Raw genomic sequence first — 17609 nt, forward strand, 5'->3', positions numbered from 1 at the left:
CAGGAAGAAGATGAAACCGATTTCCTTAAATAGAGAATCATCCTTCTTACCAACTCTGCTACAGTAAAGCTACTATATAATATCGGTTAGTTACAGGAGTGCGGCTCAGATCATTAGAGCAGAGATCAAACGGGTAGGATTTAAAAGGGCTCTGCCATACAGCAGCAATAGTGTAAAGGCAAGCCGTAATATTGAGCATAAGTAGTATATCTTATCATTTCTCCTTATCAGTTCTCTTAAAATCCAAGCGCTTCAGTGTCTCTTATATGCTGGAAATGCATGCAGTGCATATATGTGGGAATATTTCAGTACTCAAAGATAGTTAATAAAGTTCAATTAATATTCATAAAACCATATGCTCGGCTATTAATCAATCCTCATAATTTCTACCTAAGGAAAGGAAATCCTTTTTTTTTTTAATTTTTAGGGAGTATGTATATATAGGCGGTAGACATGAATCTATGGGTATAATTAAGTGGAAGAGTTTATATTATCTGTATATTATCAGTGTTCCTCATCACGTGTAGGGTTTCCTCTGTTTATTAGCTGTCTGAAACAACGGACAACATCGAGCATTTGCTCTGCCCGCAAAAGGTATGTGCAAGTCTCTCTCTCTCTCTCTCTCTCTCTAACATTTGGCTGTCGTTCAGGCATGGTCTCTTTGCCTCAGCTAGCTCGAGTTGGCAAGACCGCAAGAGAACTACGCGGGACAGGCGACGTTTACGTGGATCACATGTGACATCTGCGGCCACTCTCCCCACACGCGCGACCCCATTCGTCCCACGGGAATCGTACATTATTGTGTAATTGACTTGCAAAATGTAATCTTAGGTATAGGTTGGAACAACTGTAGTAAATTTTTTTAAAAATTATTTAAAATAACTAAATATTATATATATATAATAATTTTTTTAAAAATAAGTAAATATTATATATATATTATAATTATTTTTTAAATAACAATCATACATTAATAAATTTGATTGTAAAAAATAATTTTTCTCTGAAAAAATATAGTCGTCAAAGGAAGGCATGATTATAATACGAAGAAATAAAATAGTGAGAAATCTTATAGTTGAATGAAAATAATTTAATTTAAATTTTAAATAATTAAAAATCTGAGATAACATAATTTTAAAATACTGAATCATTAACTTCTTTCTTATTTAATGTTAGTTGAATGAAAAAATTAAAAATAAAAGTGCTATTTGGTATTTATAAATAATTTGGGGGGTAAATTAGTAATAATTATTTGTCTTTAAAGCCAAGCTAACAGTTCTGACACCAAGATGTACACGCATCACGACTGCCCTGGAAATGAACAGGTAACCAACCATGATTAGCACTAATCCTCCATCTTTATACTTAATTTCTTTTTTTAAAAGAAATTTGAGGGCTTAATCCAATTTCATTAACAGAAGAAAAAAATTACAGGATAAAATAAGAGAATGAAACGAAAAGAAGACAATTTGAAAAGACAAAAAAAGCTGAGAGAACCTTAAAAACAAACAAGTGAGGGAAATATAAGGCTTAGCATGCGTCAAATACACAATTGAAAAGAAACCTCAGTGGTTGCCAGCACGATCATGCCAGGGAGGCGCTCCAAAAATGTCCAAAAAGCATTCATCATCGCCCTAAAAAATGCCCTCAAAGGCCACCAAAGAGGCAAACCGACAACAGATACTTGGGAGAAAGGTTTAGCACAGCAGAAATCCTCTCAGCCACTGAGCATCAAACAACAGAAATAGTAACACCAAAAAAACCGCAAAAACAAAAGTCAATATAGAAGGGGTAAAAGTATCACAACCCAACCCAATCAGAATATGTCCTATTGTACGGAGTTATGATAGAAAAATTTAAGATCTAATTTTGAAATGTTTCAGATTCTCTTACAATATTCATTTTAAATAAATTATAAACTACATAGCCACTTAAATATTCAAATATTGAAAATAAACTCATCAATAATATTTCTTTTATTTTATCAAAATATATCTACACTATAGAGAAATACCTATATAAACATAGATTTGATCATGAATTGCTAATTAATAGTCTCATTCTCTTTCCTAGATCCTGAGACTTGGAAGCAAAAACACAGTGAGCTATAATAGCTCAGCAGGCCACACAATTCAATATAAATTTTTAAAATTTTTATTAAATTTTGTTGAATATTTAAAAACAATTAACAGTAGTATAATAAATCACTATATTGAGAAATATAATATGAGCATAGCAATAATTCAATTATTTAAATAATATTATTTAACAAATAAATAAAGTGTAGTTCATATCATAGAGCAGTTCATCTCACATTATTCATACTTAGACAAAATCTCAAATGTTTTTGGCCTCTTATGACTCCCTTCTATGCTTATAGCATCATAACATGCCCGTATGCACTAGAATATTACTTATAGCCACTAAAACATGCCTTACGGGCACTAGATTATTCTCCTGACACATACATAATTTCAAAGGATTATAGCCCATTATAGCTCACATTAGATGTTTTTCAATCATATAGGCATATATTTCATCACATTGTAGCAATTAAAGCCAAATTAATCATATGTCAGAATTGCACAATATTCTATAATGATAAACAATTAAACTTCCTACTGAGCAAATTTTCACAATGTCAGAACATAACCAAGTTATAAAAAATTGTGTAAAACACTATTTTAATATTTTCATTGTACTATTACCTTATTTTTTATGTCTAGATTATTTTTTTATTTAATTATATACCTAGTTAAAATTTTTTTAAAAAAATTCATAATCATGATCTCTATATGATATAAAAAATTATGTAGTGTCAGTGCAAAGTTATATTCATTTTTTGTTAACAAAAATATGAATTTAAAAATTATATATTTTTGAAAATTGGGATGGGCATCATGTAACTTAGCTCGATCTGGACAACTTTCTGAACTAGGTCGACGACTGAAAGTGACCCGAAGCGACTACAAAATCCTCTTCTCCTCCCCAAATCTTCTTCTTGTAGCTTTTTCCAATCTGGTCAAAACATGTCAATCTAGATATTGAACCTATAGGTGCCATCATCGATATTTCAAAAGCCAGATTTCAGATCAGAAAAAAAAAACAAAAAAAAAAAAACAATAGCATCTCAGACTTTTTCCAAGTAGCTTCTCTTTCAGCATTATTGTTCCACTAAACTTTAAGCATAAAAATATGTTTACGTCTTAGCTTTCTGACATCATAGGCTAAAATTATCTATGGTTCTTCCTTGTAGCTCTGATTTTGATGTATCTCAATATCTTCGGCATATATCCTATTTCTAGAATCAAATATCTATTTTTCAGAAGTCACACGTGGAACACGTGAATTTCTAAAATATGATCTAACAATTATAACATTTAGGCAGCTTTCTTAATCTTTTCAATAACTTCAAATGGTGCAATATACATTGGACTCAACTTACCTTTCTTGCAAAATCTATTAATACCTTTAATCGATCAGATCTTCACATATACAACATCTCATACCTGAGATTATAGAGCCCAAAGTTTAGCATCAAAACACTATGATTGACTATCATGTATAATCTTCAATATGTCTCTGATTAAACATATCTTTTCAATAGCATCATCAATTAAGTCTGACCCAATCAAAAGTACCTCACCCACCTTTATCAAAGTCAAAGGAGTTTTATACTTTATACCATACGGAGCTTCGTATGGAGCCATACCTAATTGACTGGAAATTGTTATTATAAGTAAACTCGATCAGAGGAATGCGATCTTCCCAACTGTCACTAAAATCTAAAATAGATAGTCTTAGAAAATACTCCATTTCCTGTATAATCTTGTCAGTATGTATATCTGTCTACAGATGAAAAGCTGTACTTAAATGTAATTTAGTTCCCAAACTTTGTTGAATACCTCTCTACAATCTGGAGACAAACCTACCATCATTTTCAGAGACTATAAGTAAATCTGTCTATAGAATTAGACTATCATATCAGAATAAACTGCGCAGACTTCATTTGTCGATCAACAACAACTCAGATAACACATGTCCTTGTCTCTAACTGAGAAAAATCATAGCAAAATCCATAGTCACCTCTTCCTACTTCCACTCTGAAATAGGTAACATTTGCAAAAGACCTCCCAATTGCTACCACTCTATCTTCACTAAAATTATAATTTCTTAAAACATATTTTCTAATTTAAGTAACAAATTAAGGGAAAATTGACTTTAAATGCCCTATAATGCTCGATATTAAAAAAATATGTATGTTTTTTAATTTCTTAGAAAAATATGTCCAAAAGTTCATTTAAAAAAAAATCCCTTTTTATAAATGCAGAGCACACATTGAAGTATATCTTAATAAAATTACTTTGAATTGATTTAAATTGAAATGGTAGTCAATTTCAATTATAATACATTCAAATCAAATTCAAATATAGGCTTAAAAGCTCACTAAAGCAAGAATCGCAAACGCAAGGTATAATTTCATAATGGGATTCACCAAAGCTCATAGATAGGAGCGATGGGATCAACAAAGCCGTAGCTGATGGATGGGAATGGCAAAGCTTTAGATGTAATTAATATGTTCCATGCTATGTATTCCTATGAACACCTATATGTTCCACCGTTTGAGCTCTACCACCTAATGAAAATGGAATGGAATGGTTGAGCATATGTGAATTCATTTGCCACAAAAGGAGGCAACATTTGATGACCAAATGATAGCCCTACGACTATTAAGGATAATGCCATTTTCATTGCCAACATCAAGAGAAGCAATGGTGTCGTGACTAGGAAAGTCGCGATATTGGATTTTCCGATGAGAGCACAACAGTTAGACAAATGACATTGAGAGACTTACTATGGATGGCATCGAGGGACAACACAAAGTTTGATCGAATATAGATCTAATTTTATTCGAATTCGGCTTAAACAAAATTCAAATTCGATTCAAATTTATCCGGAACATTCTTTGATATTCACTCTGCCTGTACAAAAGGATAACTAATCTCGCTGAAATAAATTTTTTGATATATTTCATCAAGAATTAAAATAATGAACATGTTTGTAATCATATAAAACCAAATTTCCTTAAAGCAAGCACGCCCTTTGATGAATAATTTACTCATTTTATTAATTCATTTTTCATTGTAAGTCCAAATTATTTAAATTTGTAATAGATGTTGCATAGATTAAGGCCATTGGCGACCAGACCTCTATGCATTTTAAAAAAATAAATTAGGTGCGAATAACAAATTAACATGCAAATAAACTACGGATATAATACTTAAATATGTATAATATTTTAATGGCTTATTTGTTTAAGTGTTATTCACACCCAATATTTTATTAATTTCAAGGCGACTACGTGCCTTACAACATAATAAAATAATTCACAGCATTCATTAACTCTCTACCACCACATTCAGCATAATAATTCAGCAAATGAATTTCATCATCTCCAGTTTGAGTTTGAATTTGCGTCAAGTAGAATTTCAGTCATATTTGATTTGAGTTTGAGTTTGAATTTGATTAATTAATTGAGTTCGAGTTCGAGCTCTAGCTTAAACTTTATTCAGCGAGTTCGAGACAACTCACAAGTAAGCTTATTTATTATGAAAGAGAGAAAATATTTATGATTCAGATAAATATTATAACAAAATGATAAAAAGAATGAGACATTGAAATAAAATTAATAAAGAATCATTTAATACAAAAAAGTTAGAAATAATTTTAAAATATTTTTAACAATTTTGTACTTAAAATCTTGAAGTTACATTAATATTTTTTTAAACGATCCAACTTATGAGCTAATGAGTAGAGTCATGACTAGCTCAAGCTGACCTCATTAGCTCATCGAGTTCAACTCACGAGTCTTTTATCCAGTCGAGTCAAAACAGGCTTGATTAACTTACACTCGTACGAAAGATCACATGACATTGATGGCGGGTGGAGGAGAGATTATTAAATGCGGAGTGCGGACGGGCACGGGGAGAACCGTCCGCACAAGCCTTATTTCGCACTAAGTACTGGCACTCGGTGCCGCTGGGTACTGCTGGGTACCGCTAGGTACCCATATTTGTGCGAACAGTACACACTCCGTACCTAATAATTTTTCGTGAAGGAGACCGCAATGTGATGGAAGATCTTTAGAAAAGTTGAATCGAAGGCTCTCATGCTTTCCCTATGTTAATAAAACATAATTTTCATATCATTATTTTCCACAAAATGATGCATTTATTAAATATAATGCCTTAAACTACTAAATAATTACAAATGAATTCACTACACGTACAGCTCTTGGCCTCTCTTTAATAGGTCGCACAGCTTGCTTGATAAGACGTGCGAGGCTCTTCTCCTTCTTTTTCGAGAATTTCGTGCGTTGCTTTGCCCAAGAAATTGCCTTCTCAGAGCAAGTTTTCATGATCTATATTGCGTTACGGATCTGGCTATCTGTCTATCAAGGAGGTGCTCTTCCACTCAAAACCTATTTTACTTGAAATTTTTTCAAAAGACTAGAATTTGGATTTGAAGGTTGTAATATATATATTAGATAACTTTGTCATTTTAAAAAGAATATTTTAATTTCTTTTTCTCTTCTTACCAAAATAGAGACAGTACTATCATTTCAAATGAATTTGTAGATATAATCAATAGAGTAAGCTTGGGTCTGAGTTAATTGAGCATTGTATCTCGCATATGCCTTTCTAGTACCCCAAGATATATAGTCAGTGGGTTATGACAATAGTGGTTGTACCTAGTAGGCCCCATAAAGGAGCTCATCTGATGATCATCAAATTCAACTCGTCAAAAAGCGGAGAGGGCGGTCTCTCTTCATGGAGACAATTAAAAATCCCTGCAACTCGCCTCATGAAGGAAGGTTGGTCATCAAAATTACTCACCCTCATCTAGGGCGAGTACCTTAATTTATGCTTGGCAATCTTAACTACATGAATGTGAAACCCTTAAATTTTCAATTTATGTTTGAAATTTTTTTTTGTGCTGTTAGTACGGGACGAACTGAAGAAATGTTGAAAATCTGTATGGTTAGTACGGACGAAATGCTAGCACGAACAGAGAAAATATGCATGTTCGTCTGGACGAACCTGGGTTCGCCGGGACGAACCTGGGTTCGCCTGGACGAACCGAACAGAGAGCATCGTCCAGGGACGAAGAAAATTGGAATTAATTTTCGTCTGAACGATTTGAGTCCAGAGGAGATCGTCCCGGGACGATCGGGACATCGTCCTGGACGATCCTGCTTGATAAATATCTGAATAGTGTCAATTTTGAAGGGAACGCAAGCCGAGGAGAGAGAAAACCGTGGAAAGAGGAAGAAAAGTGGATTTTTGAGCGACTTCGACTCGTTTTCGTCCATCGCCGTAGTTGGAAAAGTTGACCGACTCGAGGTAAGGCACATTAGCCTTTCTCAATCTTCAGAAATATGATTTTTGACGGATTTTCTGTTTCAAATTCATTTTCCGTTAGCGAAAAACTGGTATAACTTTGCACCGGTAAAACTTTTACCGCGTAACTTTTGGTATGCTTTTGAGATGATGTTTTTGCACGTTTTGAGTATTTTCTGGAAGATTTTTACATTGTATTTTGAATTCTGTGATGTTTTAATCGAATTACGAATTATCTGGATGTTGAAAAATATTGCTTCAGTATAATGAAAGTCTTACAATTATGTTTTATACTATATGTGATAATTTGGTAAAATTTTGAATTTGTGAATTTTGTAAAAATTCTGTATACTGCCGTTATGCCGCTCACGAATTTTTTGAAGTATTAGATTTTTCTAATTTGAATGTTTTGATGTGCTGTGATATCAGAAGGGAGTTATAAAGGGCCGAAATCCTTTGTGATTCCGTTGTCTTGGTCCGGGAAATATGAAAACAAGTCCTGTTCTGAAAATTATGTATATCTGTTATGTTCTGGTGCTTTAAGCACAAAGGGAGATATAAGTGGTCAGAATACATTGAGATTCTGTCAGTGTTAGGGAAGGGAGGCATAAGGGACCAGAATCCGTTTAGATTATGTTAGGATCCGAGAATCTAATATCTGTTATGTGAAATGTGATTTTATGATTTGAATTTTGTTATGTACGATTTCGTTTGTTTTGTATGATTCTATTGTTTTGTACGATTTCGTTGATTCTGCAAAATCTGACTTGAATATTCTGCTATTCGAAATAAATTCAGTTCTTCTGTATCAGCTGTTTGATTCTAATCAAGTATCTGAATTTCATATTTCATTTGATTATACACGATTTCTGTGATTATCTGAATTCTGTACGGTTACTCTTTTGATGTATTTTCTAACGTGAATTTCTGGAGATTCTGATTGGCTGGTGTAGTCTTGCTGAGATGTTAGCTCATTCTTGTTATTTGCGTGGTTTTCAGGTTCTGGGAAAGGGAAGGAGGTCTTGGACTAGCAATTATGTGTCTAATCTGAGATTAGGTATTTTGTACTTTTGATTTTTGTGCAGTCATGACTTTTCTGTTATGTTCTTTCTGTCTGTAGTCATGCATTGTATTGTACATGATTCTTTTGTTGAAAGAAGAAAATATGGATGAATTGTTCTGTATATTTGGATGTTTATAGTAGCTTTGTGTTTTATGTATGTTTGCTATTTGGAAGAAAGTCTGAAGCAAATTCCAAAGCTAGATCCTGGATTTTAAATTTTTGTCGCGGCCCGACGCGAAGGGATTCATTCTGGTCGGGTTGGGTGGTGACAATGAAAGTGTATGCTCACGAGTTCTCAGCCCACCCTACTACGACCATAATTATATACCTCATCTTCTTAGCAATAACAACTCACTCACATTCCTTTTATAAGGTGATCAAAGTTTACATGATAGGTTGCTGGTGACTTGCTCAATACTCACTTAATACACATTCAACATTAATGGGCTTGCTTATGGACAATTGAAACTATTGGTTTAGCCTTAAGGCAAATCAACATATTCATACAGAGCTATTCTCCTTCTAGGTAGTTGGAGGGCGACACATGTCTAGGATAAAACGTAGTAAGAGTTTGTAAAGTATTATATTTTTTATTTCCTTAATAAACTTAGGATTTCATGTAGCCATTATATCCCTATACATAAAAGGTGAAGGTCGGGTATTATTCACATATAGATTTGAATCCAACAAGCATAACCAAAAATATCAAAATCTTCATATTTGACTATTATTATTATTACTATTATTATTTTTGAGATTGAGAACATTTTTTATTGAGATTTGGACACAAAAGAGTTTCCATAATTATATATAATACACTAATGATTTTATAAAATAACCATGTTATTAATAATAATGGTATCCATACAATTAGGCCTAATATTTTATAAATAGCCAAATTAATACCTTAATTTATTAATTTAGTTCATATTTAATAATTTTATTTGTTGGGAAATTTCTGTATGTAAGTCCATATATTTATATATATAAGTAAAATATATACATTAGATGCTCTCTAAAATTGAGCCAATTAAATTCGTGATCTATTTAAGAATTAAATTATTTTTTGGCTTAAGAATTAAATTTCTTTATCTATTTTTTGGGAATTGGAGCATCAACCTGCTACCACCCTCTTAGGAGACGATTGGCGATGCAAGTGATTTCTTGGCTGACTTAGAAGAGGCACCATCCCAGAAACCTCATGACCTGTACTTATTGAGCCCCACTTAAGAGGTGCTGTCACTCAAGGAGATTTGAACACGAGTTGAGGATACCCAATCGTACTCACCCACTTAATTTTTTATTTAAATGACTAAATATGCGTGACTATCATCAAATATACTAACTCGTACGGCACCATGCTATGTCAGCTGTCACGGCTACTGCTCCTCTATAAAAAGGAGCCGTTGCACAGGTACAGTCACTAATGACCAATTTAATTCTTATTAAAGAGTTTTAAATAAGAATAAAACAAATAATCTTGTCGGAGGTGAAATAGTAATTTCATTTGAAGACCCAGCAGCTCAGTTTTGAGCCATAGTGGGTTGACCTGTTTTCTCTCAGCCTACCACACCACTCCGCATTTATTACATATTGTTCTATTCAACCTAAATTTTAATTAATAGATTAATTTCTATTTCTCTATTCGCTAATCCTACTCTAAATACCCTCCCTGCCCCCACTTGCTTTGCTTTGCCTTTACTGCTCCCATCTTCTCTCTCTCTCTCTCTTCTCGCTATCTCAATCTCCGGTTTCCTCCAGAGCAAAGGAAACTTCATCTTCTTGTATTTGTTGGTTCCTCATCTCTTTCTTTTATCATGGAAGCGAAATAAGCTCACCAAACTATCCCTTTCTAAGCATAGAAAAGGTATATTTTTTTGGCCCCTTCCATTTTCCTTCAAACAATCCTCTTCTCCGTTTTTGCCTTTCTAGATTGCTATATTTTACCAGTATATGTATTATTTCCAACCATTGGTCTCTGCTTAGAAACGACGCTTTCTGTAGTTTTGCATCTTGGGCTTTCATTGCTGGGTAGTCTTTGAGATTTTGTTGAGTCAGGGCTTGTTTGGGGAGGGGCTCTGGGTTTATTCTTTCTTCTGTGAGATTTATTCGATAAAAAAGGTAGATTTGCTCTTTGATTTGCAGTTTTTTGTAATGTAATTCAAGTTTTTTATAGTGGCTTCCAAATCCAAATTTCAATGTGGGGTTTTCTTATACCATTGTTCCCATTTTACATACAAGATTTCAGATGGCGTGATATTGTGTTCTTTATTGTAGTTCTTGTCTTCCTCAGGCCTTACTTTTTTGTTTGCTGTAATTATTTGTAATAATAATGTGGCTTCCAGGCAAAATCAAGAGCAATGATGTGGTCAATTTAAACGTTTTCTTCTATGATGTTATTTCAAAATATGTTTTTCGCTGTTACAATTTCAATTATAACTTGAATATCTCCATCTATTGTCATTTGTCAAACCTAGCATTATCAATATGTTCATTTTAGATATGGGGGCTGTGAAAGAAAAAAAAAAATTCTTTACGAGAAGTTTGTCCTGGTTAAATTGGAACTGCAAAAGAGTAATGTTATTTGAATTTCCTATGTAATTATCCTTACCTTGGAAGCTACGATATAGTCTCTTATATATGTTTTTTACAATGACAAGCTGTTTAAAATCATTGTTATTAGAGATCTACGTTTCTGTTTGAATTTGAAATGCATATTAGTATTTTTTTTTTCAGTTAGCTAAACTTCCTAAGGCCTTCTCCCACCGAACTCCAAACGCATGAATGACGTCGCTCGCGAGCTCCAGCCGAATGACAAAACTCCCGCTATTTGGCTGCGGGTGAACAGTGGCGTCACACTGTTCACCTATGCTATTTTTCTGTCTCTACTGGATTGCGGAAGAAACGCGCAAAAGAGGAGAAAGATGGTTACCATGCAAAATGGAGTTTGATTAGAGATAAATCATGGCATTTTTTAGTTTCACTGCATTTTGTAGTGAAAAATAAGATTTTCGGTTGGAGTTGTCTTAAAGTCTAGCTGCCACTATTGACTCTATGTTATGTAACTTACCAATGAAAATTCTATGTTGAATCCTTAGATGTTCTTATTTTGTCCACACGAATGCCTCTTAATGCCAAATGATGTGACTTCTCCTGTTAATGCAGGCAAAAAAAATGTCATCCCAAGATGGTCTAAATGCCAAATTAAATCATAAGGCCTTTCTTGGTCTGAAGCTGTGGGTGGTGATTGGTATCAGTTGTGCTGCTTTGGTAATATTTGTTCTCATTATCCTATCCATATTCTTGTCCCGGAGGAAATATCGGATAAACCTTGACAAGTTTCCACACACTCAAATCCCCGACATTTCTAAGGAAATAACAGTTGATAGGGTTGCTGGTACCACTTTAGCACAGAGTTTCAATGAGCGTGAAGGGTCCATGCTTGCCTATCATGACAAGTTTAGTGACAAGGATTCTAGAAAAACGCTTGGTCCTCTGACAAGCAAGTCAAGTGATGGTGATAACTTGAGCCAGTGCAGTTCAGTTTACCATGATAAGGCTGGAAGTTCATATTCTGGGGATGAAGTTAGCTCTGGAGCCGCACAGAGGCCACGCTCGCCATATGATGGGATTGTATCAGCTTCTCCTTTGGTTGGGCTTCCTGGATTCTCACATGTAGGATGGGGACACTGGTTCACTCTAAGGGATCTGGAGTATGCCACAAACCGCTTTTCGAAGGAGAATGTTATTGGGGAGGGTGGGTATGGGGTTGTATACCGGGGGCGTTTAACAAACGGAGCTGAGGTTGCTGTTAAGAAAATACTCAACAATATGTGAGAGTTCCTTGTGACCCTGGTAGCATATTCTTGAACATCATCACCATCATCACCATCATCATCATCATCATAATCATAAGCTTTATGACTATTTGGATTGTAAGGCATATTCTTGAACTAGGAAGCTAAAATTTTGGTCCTTTGATGATGTGTTTTTCTTGCTGCAGGGGTCAAGCTGAGAAGGAATTTAGAGTAGAGGTGGAAGCTATTGGCAATGTTCGACATAAGAATCTTGTGCGACTTTTGGGTTATTGTGTGGAAGGGATTCACAGGTTAAAATTGCTATTTATCTTGTTATTCTCAAGTATGGATGTAATTTAGTTGAATCAATTCAACTTGTCATGATAGATGTCTCGTGAGGGGCATTGTCATGCCAATGGGTTGAGTTAAAGCTAGGCTTTACTCTACTCATAGGCTATCTCATTTTAGGAAAATAATGTGAGATTTATTTATAAATTGAATTTAAGAGGTTTTATAAGCTAAACTATCAAAGAAAAACCTAAAACCCTATTTCTCATCTATCATTCTCTTAAGAGGTTTTATAAGCTAAGTTAAATAATAAAAATAAAAAAATAAAAAAAAAATAAAAAAATAAAACCATAGGAAAAAATCTAAAACCCTCCTCATTCTCTTAAGAGGTTTTATAAGTGTAGGAGAATTATATCTTCTAATCAACAGGCCTTTGATCCGAGTCATAAGCTTCCTATAGATTGACACATAAGTGGTAATGAATCTAGCAAAGTGACACTTTTTGCTTCAGTTGTTTGCTTAGACTTAGAGCGTCCACCTATTGATTCCATGTTTGTAACTGGACTATGTGTGAATCTTGTTGTTTAATCATGTCAAGCTTTCTCTCAAATACAAGTCTCTAATGATTTATAATCATAACTGTAGAGATTTTCAATAGGAATATACTCAAGTAAGAACACCTGCATGCTCTTTAGACTGATTAGGGTAACACTGTGATGGTGCTTTCGATTTTGAATCCCTCGATATTGTTATCACACATTTACAAATGTAAGTATGGCCCTGCAAAACCTTCACCAAAGATTTCTAAAAATATGATAAGTTTATGTTAAGAAATGTAATTCATCATGGAAGAGTAGCCCTTCTGAGAAGCATTCGTTAAGGCAAAATCACTTCTATAGAATCAAATAAATATGAGTCAAATCATATGAATGTTTAATTCTAGCTTAGAAAATTTTGTTTCGGAAAGCCAATGAATTTAGTTAATTTACTTGGTCAAGAGTGATACTTTGAAGCTATGCCAAATTTTATGCTTGTCACTCTAAGGCTTTGTTTGAGACGACTTTTTTATTGCTTCTTAAAGCAGCTTTCGAGTATAAAAATTTTTAACTTTTATACTAGAAAGCTATTTTAAGAAGCAGTAAGAAATTTGTCCTAAATGAAGCCTAAGTCAGCATACAAAACTGATCACCTGGATGAATCCTAGCTTATTCAACAATATGATTCGAGCTCTTGAAAGTGGCACACTTTATTGACATCCTACCATGAAGCCTAAAATTTCTGTGTTTTATTCATTTAATTAAATTAAATTGTGTTGAGCGGTGAGTGACATCAAGCTTCCACTCACATTTGTTGTTACTATTAGTGGTAATTTTCTTATCATAAACTGTCATCTCCACTAAATTAAGTTTTGAAACTGGATCATTTTGTAGGATGCTTGTTTATGAATATGTGAACAACGGTAACTTGGAACAATGGCTTCATGGAGCCATGCGCCAACGTGGAGTTCTCAGCTGGGAGTCACGCATGAAAGTCATCCTAGGCACATCGAAGGCGTAAGTGATTGCAGTTTTGATTTCTTTTGAGATCATTAATTGGCTAAACTAAGGAATTGAATGGACCACAGACTTGCTTACTTACATGAGGGCATAGAACCGAAGGTTGTTCATAGAGATATAAAATCAGGTAACATTCTAATAGATGAAGAGTTTAATGGCAAGGTTTCTGATTTTGGATTGGCCAAGCTTTTGGGTTCTGGCAGAAGCCATATCACAACAAGGGTGATGGGAACATTTGGGTAAGCAATTTTTTTTTTTTGTTGAGTCGTGCTGTTTTTGAAGAGACACATAAACATAAATTTACATTTTTCAATTGATTTATGGTCTAATGTTTTTGGTCTAATGTTTTTGTGATTACAGATACGTTGCTCCCGAATATGCTAATACCGGACTGCTAAATGAGAAGAGTGATGTTTATAGTTTTGGAGTACTACTTTTGGAAGCTGTGACTGGAAGAGACCCTGTGGATTATAGCCGACCTGCAAATGAGGTATTGACTTGTATTCTTGTTTGCTAGGCAAGGTATTGCCTCTTAAATCCGAGGAATAATTTGATCATAATCACATTTCTTGTCAGTATAGTATAATGTGTACTTTCAAAGCAATACACGTATCAATGTAGTTCAAGCTTCGGTTCATGCTTTTTCAGTTGCATTCATCTCATAAACTCTATTATATCATCTGGGATGGGTATAAATGAATTGAATATGATCGAGCTGTTTTTTGTTCTGCTTTTTTTTTGGTAATTATCGAGCCAAATGCCAATTGAGCTCAACTTTGTGAACGTTCAAAAAAATCTTGTTCAAGCTTGACTTGTTTGTTATCAAGTCGAATATGAACAACAAGATAAGTCAATTATCACAAGATGCTTTGATAAATTATTAATGGATGCCACTAATTGCATGAGAGAAGGTTTATATTTTTTAGTAACACATCTTCTAAGCATAGAATTTAGAACCTGATTCAATATTTTAGAAGTTTATTCATATTTATTCAAAATCTTATTGATGAAAAAATATAATTTGCAGAAGCATCACCAGAGTGAGAATTAGGGGTGTCAATTTCGGTTCATGGGTCGGGTTCAGTTCGAATCTGAAACTGACATGACACTATTCAGGTCAACCCGAACCCGACCCATTTTTGTAAATGGGTCAGTTTTTTGGATCCAAATCCGACCCTCTTTGGGTCAGGTTCAACCCAACACGACCGAATGACTTGGGGCCGACCAAAAAATGTTAGTTTTCGAGTAAAAAAACGGGTCAATCTCCGCTTTTTCGGGTAAAAAAATGGGTCGAAAATGGGTCAGTCTCCGATTTTCGAGTCAGTCTCGGATTTTCGGGTCAAAAACGGATTTTCAGGTCAAAATGGGTAAATTTTGGGCAAAGGAACAACCCCAATCTGACCCAATTTTTTGAAAACGGTCGAATTGTTGAACCTGAACCTGACCTATTTTGGGTCTGGGTTGACCCTAACCCGGAATTTTTGAGTCGGGTTCGAGTCAGGTTTTCGGGTCGTGTCAAATATTGACACTCCTAGTGAGAATGATGTAATTGAAGCAAACACAAAAGAGCAAGGGAAAAAACACCACAAAAGTTGGAGGTTTAAAATCAGGATTACATTAGTTATGTTCAATTGCAGTTTCAGTTTCTATTGGAGGTTTAAAATCAGACTCAAACTCACTCTCTAAAGAATATTCATAAGGTTAAGTTTCTTTGATAAGACCGTATTTCATTATGCCTAATTTTTGTGTTTGTGCATTTTTAATGAGCTTTGGAGGAGAGATAATTTCTCTTTAGGGGCTTTATTTATAGGTGTGTTGGTCATAACTCATCATTTTTAATTTACCCCAAATTTTAATGATATGGATGATGTTAATGGTTTTTAGTAAATTGTAGCTTAAATCATCCTTAATCTTCTTATGACTAGACTTTCAATACAACATCTAGTGGAAACAATATATTTTATTGAGACAACCCATATTTGATTACAAGATATTTAAACTTATCATAATATAAAAACACCATAGAATTACTTTGTTTATAACTCTTATAGTGCTTGAGGTTGTTTGTTTCAACAATTAACTTCTTTAGATCAAACAAATAGTAATATTGTAAGGAATATTCTAAATTATTGGTCCATTCTAAATAGTATTCTCTAAGTTTATGTTCTATTATTATCTTCTATGGTGTTATTATGTATGACTTGTAAGTTTGATTTCTATATAATTAGCATAATCTTGAGCATCTTTGTATTTCTTAAATATTCGTATCAAATACTGGTTGTTTATTCTTATGGTTAGATATTTTCAAGCTCAAATTATTGAGCTGGCTCTTTTTTAATTCAATACACAAATTGATTGTTCAAAGCTGAGCTTGTGTGCTTAACCCTAAACCCTAAACTTGAGCTAGTTATCAAGCCAAAAATGAGCTGTTTGAGAAGATCAAGCTGAATTAACAGCCCTAATAATCTTTAATGACTGCTATATAGTTTGTGAATGTAGGCTTACCTGAACCTTGGGATAATACTGCTTGTGTAGGTAAATCTTGTGGAGTGGATCAAATTCATGGTCGGCAGCAGGAGATCTGAAGAACTTATTGATCCAAACTTGGAGGTCAAACCTTCATCCAAGGCTCTTAAAATGGCCCTCCTGGCTGCTTTAAAATGTGTTGATCCTGATTCTCAGAAAAGACCTAAAATGAGTCAAGTTGTAAGACTGCTTGAAGCTGAAGAGTACCCATTCCGTGAGGTTGTAGAACATCGATCCATTATAATCTCTCTTGCACTGATGATAACCTTCCAGATCATAACATGTAATTACTAATCATCGCCATTGGATATTTATACAGGAAAGAAGAAACCGTCGAAGCCACATTGCTGCTTCCATGAAGGATTCTTCAAGCTCCGCTGATCTGGATAAGAAGCCTGAAGCATCAGAGACTGGAGAGTGACGATGAATTTGTTGCTTTGGAGCATTCTCTCTATGCTAACAATCCTTGAATTGTAGGCTCTTCGGATTATTCTTTGTAGGGTTTTGGCTCTTAACCTAATTTTGCTGCCATTACCAGCTTGTGGATTTAGTTGGAATGTAAGAATACCGATAGTGAATTCCAGCTTTTGTTGTACAGTTATTTCAGATTTGAAGTCATTGGGATTTCTCTCTTGTTCAAATGCATGGATGCATTAGAAGCACTTATTTTCCTATCTGTCTTTTTAATGCTGATGATTTAAATATGTAGCCTAATTACTAATTATAAGTGGATTTATAAATTTTAATTAAAAGTAATATGAATAATTAGATATTCTTGAATTTGTTTGATTTAAATATTAATAAGAAAGTGTTAAAGTTATCCAGTTTTTATGTGATTTTTTCATCATATTAACAGATTTGATAATATATATAATTTTAAAAATGTATATAAAATATAAAGAAAGTCATCAAATAAATAGTTAAGTTATTATTAAATGAATATTTCATAGAATTCTTAACGAGCTGTTTGGTATAATGC

At 33.9% G+C, this 17609-nt stretch overlaps 1 protein-coding gene across 1 annotated transcript; it reads left to right on the forward strand.

Moving 5' to 3' along the window:
- The first annotated feature begins 10164 nt into the window (after positions 1-10164).
- Positions 10165-17271, forward strand: LOC110093798 (probable receptor-like protein kinase At2g42960). The gene is made up of 8 exons (XM_020818792.2): positions 10165-10330; positions 11629-12296; positions 12467-12571; positions 13979-14101; positions 14173-14343; positions 14465-14594; positions 16640-16849; positions 16950-17271. The coding sequence occupies exons 2-8, from the start codon at positions 11638-11640 to the stop codon at positions 17049-17051; spliced, it is 1500 nt and encodes a 499-aa protein (XP_020674451.1). The 5' UTR covers positions 10165-10330; positions 11629-11637; the 3' UTR covers positions 17052-17271.
- Positions 17272-17609: the final 338 nt, after the last annotated feature.

This window comes from Dendrobium catenatum, unplaced genomic scaffold (genome assembly GCF_001605985.2).
Source record: "Dendrobium catenatum unplaced genomic scaffold, ASM160598v2 fragScaff_scaffold_659, whole genome shotgun sequence".
NCBI classification, from domain to species: Eukaryota; Viridiplantae; Streptophyta; class Magnoliopsida; order Asparagales; family Orchidaceae; genus Dendrobium; species Dendrobium catenatum.

Excerpts from the sequence above, each read along its gene's own strand:
- LOC110093798 (XM_020818792.2), top strand. The coding sequence starts at position 11,638 with ATGTCATCCCAAGATGGTCTAAATGCCAAATTAAATCATAAGGCCTTT. Across the intron at positions 12,572-13,978 it reads TGTGTGGAAGGGATTCACAG|GATGCTTGTTTATGAATATG; the intron begins GTTAAAATTGCT and ends ATCATTTTGTAG. Across the intron at positions 16,850-16,949 it reads AAGAGTACCCATTCCGTGAG|GAAAGAAGAAACCGTCGAAG; the intron begins GTTGTAGAACAT and ends ATATTTATACAG.